General features: G+C 36.1%; 1 protein-coding gene across 1 annotated transcript; it reads left to right on the forward strand.

The window, feature by feature from the left end:
• The first annotated feature begins 7,735 nt into the window (after window positions 1–7,735).
• On the forward strand, window positions 7,736–9,106 carry LOC148999954 (putative WRKY transcription factor 40). The gene is made up of 4 exons (XM_089140775.1): window positions 7,736–7,907; window positions 7,984–8,385; window positions 8,480–8,596; window positions 8,713–9,106. Exons 1-4 carry the CDS (start codon window positions 7,824–7,826, stop codon window positions 9,082–9,084), a joined length of 975 nt encoding a protein of 324 aa, XP_088996901.1. The 5' UTR covers window positions 7,736–7,823; the 3' UTR covers window positions 9,085–9,106.
• Window positions 9,107–12,666: the final 3,560 nt, after the last annotated feature.

Below are 12,666 nucleotides of genomic sequence, written 5' to 3' on the forward strand. Positions count from 1 at the left end.
CTTGGTTGAGATTAAGTAGAACTTTAATTAAGTAATTAATGTTGAGGGAAAGAATATTTCATATAGAGAGAAGGAATACGAAATAACTAAGGAAAAAAATTTCATATTGCATCTCCTTGCTCTTTCTAGAAATAGCTAAGTAAATTCATATTGCCTCTCTTTCACTACAGTCTAGTGATTTTGGAAAGAACATAATGAAAAAAATATTCAAGAATGAAGTTCATTCCCCTCCCTAGGTGTGTGCTTGTGTAAAGCGGCTGATCCAATAAAGGTTCGATGACCAAAAGTTACAAGTGGAAGAGAACGCTATTAATAGAGATTCATTTAGGGTGATGGGGGCATTGATGCTTCCTTCTTCCACAAAGAACCATCCATTCTCCATTGGATTCGGCCACCGGAGGGTTGGTTGGGTGTGAACACCAATGGTTTGGTGGAGGGTAATAGAGCTGGATATGGTGCCATCAGAAGACTGAGAAATGGTCAGGTGGTGTTTGCAATAGCGGGTGGAGTCACAAATGACAACATTATGTCGTGTGAATTGAGAGGCATCAGGCATGGTATTCTAGAAGCTAGAAAGCATAACTCTTCGGGGAGAAGTTGTTCCTTGGATCGTTGCTGAGCTAATGGAAGAAATTCAAGTGCTTTTAGGGATCTAGCAGTGGTGGGTGGTCCACAATGTCCACGAGACCAACCGGTGTACTGATTGGTTGGCGTCGATGATGCCGTCAATTGGTGAATCAACCTTGATGTTGAGGCACTCCCTAATTGCAATCCTATGTTAGGGAGGAGAGGTTTGGCCATTGTTTTTTTTCTTCCAGAAGTTAGCATGATGTAATCCTTTTCTCTAAATATTATATAATATAATTCTCGCCCTGGTTTCCAAAATTTAAAAAAAAAAAAAATGATCCTAAAACTTCATCTTTGTGCATGAATATTAGAAAATAAATCAAGAGTATGCAGGAATATTAGAAAATAGATCAAGAGAATGAAAACATAAAAAGACACTTAATGTGACTAGATTCATTGTATTCAAGATCTCTAAAGTATATGATCTTGAACCCATATTTACGTTTAATGTTTAATGCTTAACTCGACCAATTCATGCGGACAAGATTTTATTGACAACCCTAGGTATATCTAAGTAATCTTTTTTGTCTCTTACTTTCTGGAAACTTAGAATTTTTCTTTTTCTTTTTCTTTCAGAATGAAAGTCAGAAAACCGCAAGGAATTAATAAGGAAGAACAGTTGGGAGATTGATGAAATTTCCACAGTCGTCTACCAACCCAGGTCTACATATTCTTCCCCCCGGAAAAGAAGATTTGTTCATGAGCTCTGCAAATGGTGTCACCTCACATACAATTCAATGAAGTAATAACACCCATTCCACAACTCGTGCATGCTATAATTGGTGAAGCCAGAGAATATAAAGACTTGACTTTTTGAACTTATTTGAATTCAATGTATGTTTTACATGTTGGTTTTAGTTTGTCTGTTTGTTTCTTCATTTCATGAATGTTGACTCACTCCTTAGGTTCGTTGTATTATCCAACAACTATCCAACTAATGCATCTACTACTGTTGTATGCCATTTCTAAGCCATTGCGTAATTCACTTTCCTACTTCTTCATTATTTAATTCTTCTTTTGACAAAAAAAACAATTATATAATTCTTTATATAACAAACTTGTCAATTTTGAATGTTGAATCTTGAAATATTCTAGGGCTAAAAAATTCAAAATGGGGTCTAGCAGCAAATGCAAGTTTATAATTGAGTTGGATTTATAGTGATCAAGTGGCTTTTGGAGTACCATGGGATCACTTGGTGGGTCCCACATGTTTTATGTTGTTAATTATGAATTCTCAAAAGACTAGCCTCTCATAGTGTATATGAGGTCAAATTGAAATCTCTTGGGGGTTAAGAACAAAGTCTTATTATTATTTAAATTATACTAGCTTATTTATTATTATTATATTTTTTTGGAGAAAAGAAAACTTTATATTAGATTAAATCTAGTACAAGAGGATATGATACATGATAAGAATCTATGGAAACGGCTTATCTCTCTTCACTAACATAATTGGCAAGCTGACCAGATAGTTGAGAGGGTCAAGCATAACCTCATGTTTCACCATTGCTAATCCTGCTAGATAATTCGCACAACGATTTCTTTCCACGATAGAAAATATAATTCTCAAATAAGTTTTGTAGATCAAGAATCTCCTCCACCAAATGCAAGATCCTCCAGTGAGGGTGATAGGTACCTTGGATAGACTTGATCGCCACTTGGGAATCTAACTACACAATAATCCTATAATACTTGAATTGCCGAGATCAAAAAAGACCACACCGTATGGCATGCATCTCAGCTTGGAGGATACCAATGTGGCAGCGACCTCCTATAGAAGCGAAGATGACCCAACCTTGACAATTGCGAGCTGAAGTTCCATAGCCTCCAAAGTCTCTTTTGAGTGAACCATTGCAACTGAAAATGACCCAATCCCACTTAGGATGGGGGGGGGGGGAGCGAATGTTTTATGTAATATTTCTCTTGTAAATTAGCAATTTTTATTCTGCTTTTTCTGTATGAGAAAAAAGAATACAACTAAATGGAGAGAGGTCTTTTTTCCTTTTGGAACAAAAGAAAGATCAGATTTAAGATATCAAGTAAATTTTTTTCTTTTTCTAAATGAAAAGGAAAGTAGATACCAAGTAACTATTTTTTTTGGAAGAAAAGTAAAAGGAGAGAAGATATCAAGTAACTATTATTATTTTTAGATAGGAAGCACAGAAATAACAGTGAGAATTAATTACAATTAACTAAGAGTTTATAATTACAATTTTGGATATAATTAGTTATATATTTTAAAGAATATTTGAATACATTTTTGGAAGAAAAAATGTAGCATACTCCATGAGTTCGTGCTTTTATATCAATAGTATGATATTTATGATAGTATGATATGATATAAAGCTACTTTGAAGATGCAGTCAATGTGCGAGTATGTTGGCCTGAAAGCCTTTGAATTATCTTCTGATGTTAATTAAAGCTAGGTGTTCTACATGTGCCCCATATATTTATTTTTCTTCATAGAATATCCTAAGATAGTAAGTCCAAGGATGTCTTGGGATGAAACTTCATTCTCATCTCTCTGGGGCTTAGTACTCCTTGTGATTGGTTTGATGATAACTACCCCCCCCCCCCCCCCCCCCCCCAAAAAAAAAAAAAAAGACAGTATTTTGTGTTCTATGTAAGGTCACTACATGTACATTTGACATGTCAATCTTTGTGAGTTATTTCTGTTGACAACTTGTTTTCTTCTTCTTAATTTGATACAATGAACTCAATGGTGAAAGTCTCTCAAAATTGCCCCCACTCCCACACTAGCTTGCAAATTCTTATAACCTTACTCTCCCATCATAGTGTCTTTGCTTTAAAACTAGATTTTTTAAAATTTTCAAGACATGTTTATCAAACACCCATTTCTAAACAAAGAACGATCTCTCGATATATAAACATGTAAAGGCAATTTCACACAAAAATTGATCTTTCAGAATGAAAACAATTTTGCCATGCATATACTTATAATCTCACATCCAACACATCTCTATGTGGGGAGGTGCTACTTTAAAGAGTTTTTGTTAAAAGTTTTTCTCTCTCCTTCCCCACCCGGCCATCCGCCCCCCCCTTTTTTTTCTCTTTTCGAGTTAAAGGAAAAAAGAAAAAAAAATACACCTTGTTTTAGGATCAAGTTTCGTAGTTTGGTAAAAGGATAATTTATTTGAATTTAAAACCCCGAGGATAAGTAGAAGCAAGATTATCATATAACATAGGCCAACAAATGCAAGGGGCCGGGGAATATTAGACGAAAAAAGAGAAGCTTGGGCTTTCGCTGCTTGACTCGCTAACTGATCTACAACCGCATTACCCTCACGAAGAATGTGGGAGAATTTGACGTCAGTGAAGGAAGAGGTCAAACATTGCACATCTTGAATTAAACCTTTGATTTTCCATGCAGGAGAAGCACTCTTAGAATTTAGGATCAAGTTTCGTAGTGACAAACTAAAAAATTATATTATTACAATAGGATGGTCCTTGATAACTATTATGAGAATACTGTTTGACTGCTGAGCTGACCAACAAATTGGGTATTGACACATCGAGTTCGGTTTGGATTGGAGTTAGACCAAACTATAGGCCACATTGATATACACGCCATGATGTTGGATGGTAGATTATGTGTTTGGTGCATGAACATCAACTAGACTTACCTTTCTCCCTTAGACTTGCTTTATCTGATTGGGATGATCGAACGGTGCTAAGCGATGCTAACTAGGACATGTCCATTTTTTTGGGTAGGGGATTAATTGCTTCTCCTTATATGATCTATGAAATTAAAAACAATAGATTAGTAGATTACCTCAAAAAAAAAAATGAAATTAAAACAGTAAAATTAGGGTATGCATAGACTCCTATTAATAGTAAAAACAAAAAATAACTACATTAATTTTCAGATCAATTTAATGTGTGGAACACTAAAATATGTTAGGTGTTATTATTTTTTTTAAATTGAGGTTTGTTTGGACCAGCTTATGTATATTCTTGGACTATCAGAGGTAATTGTCACATATAATTTAAATATAAGGTGGCGAGACTTTGTTATTAACCTTGAGAAGATTCAAATTCTGACGTATTTCTTAAAAATAATGGTTTTTTACTAACTGAGCCATCCTTCAAAATTAATATATTGAAGTGTTTGAGTTAATGCAGTATTGATTAGAGTCCATTAACCATAAGCTTGAATGAATCCATAAATAGTAGTTGCAAATAACAATTTGAATATTATGAACTACGTACCATGTAATGCTTAAAAAAAAAAAAACTGATTATAATTTTTTTTCACTGTGCCCAGTAGACGATGAGAAATCATGCAAGTAAGTTAACAGATATCATTTTCAAACGACGTGGATTCCACATTAGTCTACCATTGCACAAAACTTTTCTTCAAAGAAGCATGAAAAGTAGCATTTGGAGACTTTATTAATAAAATGCCTAGGCGACCTCATTATCTTTCCCTTAAATAAATAAGTAAAATATTCTGCCAATGTGGGAAATGCGAAGAACAAGAGCATATTGTTTTGCTTTGTTTGTTAGATTTGTTTTATAAAAAGGGTTTTGCTTTTTAAGTCGTGTAGAGTCTTGGTTGTTGAAGGCTTTCAATTCAAGTTTGGTTGTTTGTGACTGGGTTCTAGAGTGTGTTATCACATTAGTGTGATCGTACTTGTGCCATGGCAATTGTAGCTTTTTATATAGATGTAATAAGACTAAGGTTTTACATTCAAACCTCTATCTCTCCACATCTTTTCTCTCCCCCTAGGCTTATGACTATCAGTACTTATGATTAGGCTGATGATAATCATTTATACAACCAATACGGTATCAGAGTGGACCAAAAGTATAAGAAAGTAGCTCTTAGATCTGAATATCTTTAACAATTGAGCTTTCCAACCATTTAAAAGGGACAAGCCTTCCTGCAATGGTCAATGTGTTAGAACATCCATGGTTTTTTTCAGATTAAAATCCATATAGAATTAGGATACAATACAATATTAGGAAAAAAATTGAGTATATCTTACATTATCGTACGTCGAAGAAGATCAACCAATCCTGAAACAAAGTTGATGAGGATAAAATTGTAATGGATCGGGTCTAACCCGGGTCGGGCTCGAGAGATTGGTCGGATTGATTCATAGGACGAACCAATCAGTTACGTAAGGGTGAAAGAACTCTACAGTTAAGGAAATAAACATGACCCCGAACGATTCGGGATACACGATTGAGATAAACTAGGAAACTACCACTAATACAAGGTGGACGATTGTGCTAAGAAATGTAACTGCCATTAACTCCAGAAAAGGGGAAGAAACCCTAAGATCAAACGGCTACAAAGGAAAATCACTAATAAATCCACCGGTCGAGAACAAGAGGTAAACCCTATATTTACTATAGGTTCACACACAACTGAGGTATCTGAATTGTTTCCCTCCATTAATTTTATTCAATTAAGTTCTGCAACTAACCAGAGCTCTGTGGTGTTCTAATTAGTGACTTAGCCTTCAAAGGTGGCTACTCTACCGGTCAAGTTATGTCTAACTTGATTTTCCAAGCCATAAAATCTTAAGGTTGAACGGTTTTTGGACGCATCAAAAGTGATGAAGCGTTTTTCAATCTCCTTGTCTTTCTTTCCGTATTTCTTTCTTGTGGAAATAAAAGAGAAGAAAAAACTTAAGTGATCAAAGGAACCCCATCATAGCTATTTGTAATAACAATTCCAAACCCTAGTCCACTTTCACAATAGATCAGTTTGGCCGACCTCAAATCGAATGACAGTACATCAACCTAATGTGTTGAGACGTCCATCAGTTACTAACCCCAATAATTAATCTAAGCCTACATATCATCTACGATAAACCTAGCACAGTGGACCACAGTTGTAGTTTGAAGTCAAGGTACTAAAACTTCTCACTAAAGAAAAAACCCAATCTATGCATATCCATTGATTTTTAGATTAAAATGAGCCGGTGGAACATTCTAATCTAGGGCTAACTTAAATTCAATGAGTTAAACAAGAAAAGTATTAGACCACTCGTGAAACACTCATTTTGGAGAGTCCGTCCAATAAAAAATAAATAAAATATGAGAAACGCCGACCAATAATATTTATTAGAAAAAAAAAATACGGCTATATTTGGACTTTATAGCACGTTTTTCCATATTTTTGCCTTAAGAATTGAAAACGTGATTGACAAGAAAAGCATGTCAAAATAAAGTCGGCCATAAAGTCCAAAAAGAATTGAATAATTAACTTATTTTTTTTATTCATTTTAAAATTTAAATAGGAGCTGTTGAGGAACAGCAAGTGGTAGATCGAAAGAGAAAGAACACTGTTTTATTTTAAACGGCTGGCTTGACTTCAAACCTTGAAATGTTGAACTTGAATAATTTCAACTCTCACTAGACGAGACTTTTGACTTCTTTAATAACTTTATTTTCTGTTTTACTACTTTAGCTTGAAATATTTTACCAAGATGAGGATAAAAAAAAATTCAATCTGCATTGTTAGATTATTGATGTGTCCACTAATTATAATTAATTATATATTAATTAATAATTCAACTGTATAAATTTGAAAAAAAAATTTTAATTATGTATAAAATTTTCCCTCCATTTAAATTGAATATTTGGTCCATTAAGAATTTAACATATCTAAATTCTCTTTACTTGGTCAGGATGTTCGTCGATCTCTTACTCTCTGGGTTGGCCTGTCCAGAGGGCGAGGGAATGGGCGAACAACGACCCTACCCAGATGAAGAGGATCTAGACATAATACATGGGCAAGTCAAGTCTCGAAGGTGGGAGATGAACGTACGATGCTTGTCCAGATGGAGAGGATGTGGACTCGAATTCAACCATGTGGTTTGAATTTTTTTTTTCTTTAATAGAAAGTCATTTATTTCTATTTAAAGCCATCATCCACCTCAGCTCTTATCTTATCCTCCAAAAAAAATAAACTCTCTGGCGTCTCTAGACGACAAGATTGTTGTCTCATCCAATGCAATTCTAGCTGGAGTGACATTCAAAGCTGATGTCTCCCTCTACTTCCTGCTACCTTCCTCCTTAAAAGCTTCTCTCCTTCTCTCTCTCTTCTTCCTTATTATATATTGTTGTGTGTTGAGCCAGTTTCAGAAGAGTCAGAAGACCCATCAAGGAAGTTCAGCGTGAAGCAACTGAAAAAGAAAAGATCTCTATTCTCTTTGGTAATCATGGACTCAACTTGTTTGACACTTGATACTTCTCTCAGTATTGATCTCAGTCTCAATTCTTATGGAGTCTTCAATCAAACTCCGGTAAGTGAGATTCTATTTTTGTTATTCTGTTACCAAAACTGGCAGTTTCTGATAACAAGTTCTTCCTTTTCTTCAGAAGAAAGAATTTCAGAGTGAGATTGTAATTTCGAGGAGGGAACCATCAGTAAACGAAGAGGCAAATTTGTTGTTGGAGAAATTGAATCTCATGAGTGAAGAGAACAAAAAGCTAAGCGATTTCTTACGTGTGATGTGTGAGAAGTATAACAGTTTGAAGAGGCAAATGATAGAGCTTTTGGGCAAGAACAATGATCAAGGATTTGTTTCTCTTCCAATCCCTGCATCGAAGAAGAGAAAAGCTGAAAGCATCGATAACAGTTGTAATAATGGGAATCAAGGCAATACTGATAGCAGTTCAACTGAAGAAGAAGAAGATTCATGCAATAAGATACCAAAAGAAGACATCAAGGCTAAGATCTCAAAGGTCTATGTGAAGACAGATGCTTCTGATACCACCCTTGTAAGTAGTATCCCTAGCTAGATACATCTCTCTCTCTCTCTCTCTCTCTACCCATCAAAGTGATTTATTTTGACTTCTGGGTTTCTTGTTGCAGGTGGTGAAGGATGGATATCAATGGAGGAAATATGGTCAGAAGGTAACAAGGGACAACCCATGTCCAAGAGCTTACTTCAGGTGTTCCTTTGCACCAGCATGTTCAGTAAAGAAGAAGGTAAGCCAAACATGAAATCTCCACCAAAACCATCTTTTGTCATGAGTTCAAGAACAAGATCTTTTCCCTTAATTTGCTTCTTATGAGAATATTGTTTCCTTCTTTAATTCCCCCAGGTACAGAGAAGTGCAGAAGATAGATCAATATTGGTAGCTACATATGAAGGGGAGCACAACCATCCAAACCCATCTGGAGGAAAGAAAGAATTGGGTACTAACCATGTTATACCACTAAGCTCAGTCTCCTGCTCAGCTTCCCTAAAATCATCAGCAGTTCTTGACCCATTGGTAACCTTAGATCTAAGTCAACCTGGATCATGCAATGATGTAAAGAATTCAAGCCCAGCAGAGATCAGATCTCCAGCATTCCAACAGTTTTTGATTGAACAGATGGCTTCTTCTTTGTCTAAAGATCCAAGTTTTACAGCAGCACTTGCATCTGCAATTTCTGGAAAATTTCAACACCAGTCTCCAGCAGGAAAATTTTGATAGTTTTGTAAGATCTCCCTCCCCCCCCCCCCCCCCCAACCCCCACCCTCTTGATTTTCAGGAGATGGAAGAACCATCTATGTAAATAGAAGGGAAAAAAGTGGTAAAGAAGACTTCATACCCCTTCTTTTCTCGAATTTTTTTTAGAAATTGCTTTAAGCTAGCTTTCCCTCTTTGCGTATCTTAGCAGAAGTTTCTGGGTGCGTTCTTCAAATTCATTGGCATCTTCGCAGAAGTTTCAAACTGTTTTGCCACATAAATTCACATCGTCTAAATTAGTAATCCTGCAATTCCAAACACCATTAAGTATTTGAAACGATAATTTTATAGTAATTACTTTGATAGTTGATAGTTCACCGATCTCGATTTGAAGAGATGATATTCTAGTCCTTGGGATTTTGAAGAATATAGTAATTGTCAGCCACTCCGAAGTCCATAGGAGCTGTGTAGCTTGCTTGTTGAATCTTCTCATGCCAAAAAAAAAAATCTTCTCATGCCAAACATGATGAAAAAGATTCCGTTCGAATATGAAATCAATTTGAAATTTGGTTCCTAGTTGTCAAACAAATCAAAACAGACATGAATGTATTAAAATAGAATATTATGTGTAGGTGTGGTTATAACCTTCAAAAGAGGGCGGCGGGGACAGAAAATTTTACGTTTGTGTCACTTATTTTGGATCCAAACTTCTTTTCACTAACTAATGTGTTCAAAATTACATTTAGGTCACAACCCTTAAATTGAATTTAAGGATCGTCTATAGAATTCAAATTTCATATTTAAATAGGATAAAATTACCCCTTGAAACATGTAATGACCGAGATAATCCTAGGCACACCCTAATCACCCACCATTGCCCCACCTTCATCCTAACGCTACTATTTTCGTATTTGTGGGAAAGATGCCAATTGCTGGTGGAGTCATATTTAGATTTGATTATCTTAGTTTAAATTCGAATATATATTTAGACTATGATTCAACAAAGGTTACGATGACGAAGATAACAATAATAACTTAAAACAACAGATAATGTTAACAAAAATGCTAAGATTAGACAAAAGATTTGTAGATTGAGCTTAGGAAAATAGATGTTGGAGTTATTTGATTTTTAATCCACGCTAGATCTATTCCTAGTTTATTTTCTGACCGTGATCTAATGTTTTCTTATTCCTATAGTGAATTCCCATTCACTTTAGTCTATCCGTGAAATCTGCGGACTGATTTCAGATTAAGCCTATTATATGATTCGTTGGATTTCTATTCTGTTAACCATATATGCTAGATGCTTAGATCATGATAGAAAATCTCCTTATACTATTTCAGAGTTTTTCTATTAATTTCAGAGTGTTTCAAAACTCGAACGATGAGTTTTCGATCAAAACTATGGTATCCTGTCGAGAGGAATCCTTCTACTATCTATTTCGTTCCCTAGTTGTTCCCTAAGGGCTGAGCAGATGGAGGACAACCAACGGTCAATAATCCTCCCACCCTTATCACCCGATAGCTCAATTGAAGCTGAGGGGTTGGGTTAATTAGCAGAGTCCTCCCCATCAATCATAGGAATCATCGTCAAACGTCTTGTCACTACCCATTAAAGAAGTAAAGGTGGTCTCTAAGGAGTAGTTGAAGAAAATGGAAAGCTATATATGGATCCTAAGAAAACTACTGCAGAAGTCACGAACCCCAAATAGAAAAGAAAGGGAGGTAAAGAAGAAGAAACAAGGCAGGAAACTAAGAAACTAACTTGTCTTTTTATCGTAAACGAGTTGACGAATAAAGCAAAGAAACTGAAAACTGTAGGCACTTGCTAAAGTCTTCAAGCACAAACGGATTCACAAAACGGAAAAGTAAAAGTTGAAGTTGAGAAATGAAGGAGTTTAAATAGACCAAAGGCAAAATTGTGTACAAACAAGATGCATCCAGATCAACGGTCGATTTTGAACGACCGTTCAAGACATGATCCAACGAATAAGATTAACCCATGATCAACGGTGGGAGGAAGAAGACGGATCGAGCGTGAGGCCATATGATGGCGCTTGTTCCCCTAAGGCCACATGGCGAAAGAGGCCCGAGATACGAAAAGCGAGTGCAACTCGATGAAGCGTACCATTGCGTAGACAAAAGCAATAAATGCAACGTTTGGAAAACGGGAGGACACTTGGACTTCACTGTACCATTCTAGGGGTGCGTGATCGAGAAAATGCAAACCAAACAATCTGTTGTGTCATACCGATCACTTGGCCTGAGGGGCTCATGATAAGGATAAAATAATAGCAAACCAGGTTCAACCACAATTGGGTCAAGAACTCCAATAGGGACTGGTTCAAAGGCTGAACCAATAAGTAGCATAAGCGTGAAGGAACCCGATGGTTATGGAAAGAGACGTGCTCTTGCCAAATTTGGGATACACGATTGACAAAGAAATTGGATACGGCCTACGGTGTGGGACCCAACTTTGAATGGCCTAGCGTTATTCAGCCTCAATAGAAGCTCATGGTCGATAGTGGACTTCACTTTGATTAGGTAATTATATGACTGGTTAGAGTAGGGGCCCATTATGGCCCATTTGATCAAAACCAACCCATTAATGAACTATAAACCTTTAACGGGTGCAAGCCCAACATGGTAATGTTGGAAGAGCCCATTATAGCATTCACAAGATGGAGCCCACTAGTGCCAAGCCCATTTACGGATTACATTAGTCAAGTAATGATACAGTATGATTAGGTCCATAAGTGGAAACTAAGACACCTCACCATGTCCGCATGGCTTAATATAACAATTGGAAGCTAAGTGATGACTAATGTCAAGAGGAGGAGACCAACTTCCCAGGGGGGTCGAGGCAATTATAAATCCCCTCTGAGGTGAATCGGGGTCGCGGCCGTGACCTCTCCAAAAAAAAAGTGATGACTAATGTGAATGCTAGAAGAATAGAAAGAATAGAGGTAGGAAAGAACACTTGAGGACTAATGGAGGTCTGGCTAGCAAAATGATTCTCTACCATGTATGTAGCAATACCAAAATGTAGATTTTTTTTTTCCACAAATTCAACATAGTCATAGATAAAACTATAAATGTATAATCGAAATTTGTCTCTCCGAAAAACAACCGAATTCGGATTCGGATGATGTTCTGGATTCAAATTCAAATAACTTCTATAAATAACCACCGGATACTAGATCAGATTTGAGTAGTGGGTTTAACTTTTTATATTCACTTTTTTTTTTGGTGTTTTTTTTTGTATTAGAAACAAGAGTCGAACCCACAATCTCGTGCCGAGAAGTATGAAATCTAACTTCACGGGCATTAAATGTGCAACATGCAGGTCACCACTACACAATCTCTCCACTGAAAAATATGAATCTGCACCATTCAACCAACCCTACATTGACAAGATTCACATAGTATTGTATCTCAATTCATTTAGAGATCAAGTCAAAGATGTTCTACCTAGAAAAGCCCTATAATTAGTTGTGTGCATGTGAAGAAATAGCTACATTCCATTTCTTTGGTTGATAAACATGTTGTTGGTGACATTGTGGTTATACACTTATACCTACCCTTTATCAATATAAAACTCTC

Source organism: Hakea prostrata, chromosome 11, assembly GCF_041222555.1.
Source record: "Hakea prostrata isolate BN-2017 chromosome 11, UWA_Hpros_2, whole genome shotgun sequence".
In the NCBI taxonomy this organism is placed as follows: domain Eukaryota; kingdom Viridiplantae; phylum Streptophyta; class Magnoliopsida; order Proteales; family Proteaceae; genus Hakea; species Hakea prostrata.

What these genes read in the sequence shown, in the direction of transcription:
- LOC148999954 (XM_089140775.1), top strand. Translation starts at nt 7,824, where the DNA reads ATGGACTCAACTTGTTTGACACTTGATACTTCTCTCAGTATTGATCTC. An exon ending in ATGCTTCTGATACCACCCTT is followed by an intron (nt 8,386 to 8,479) that starts GTAAGTAGTATC and finishes TTCTTGTTGCAG; the next exon opens with GTGGTGAAGGATGGATATCA. An exon ending in CATGTTCAGTAAAGAAGAAG is followed by an intron (nt 8,597 to 8,712) that starts GTAAGCCAAACA and finishes TAATTCCCCCAG; the next exon opens with GTACAGAGAAGTGCAGAAGA.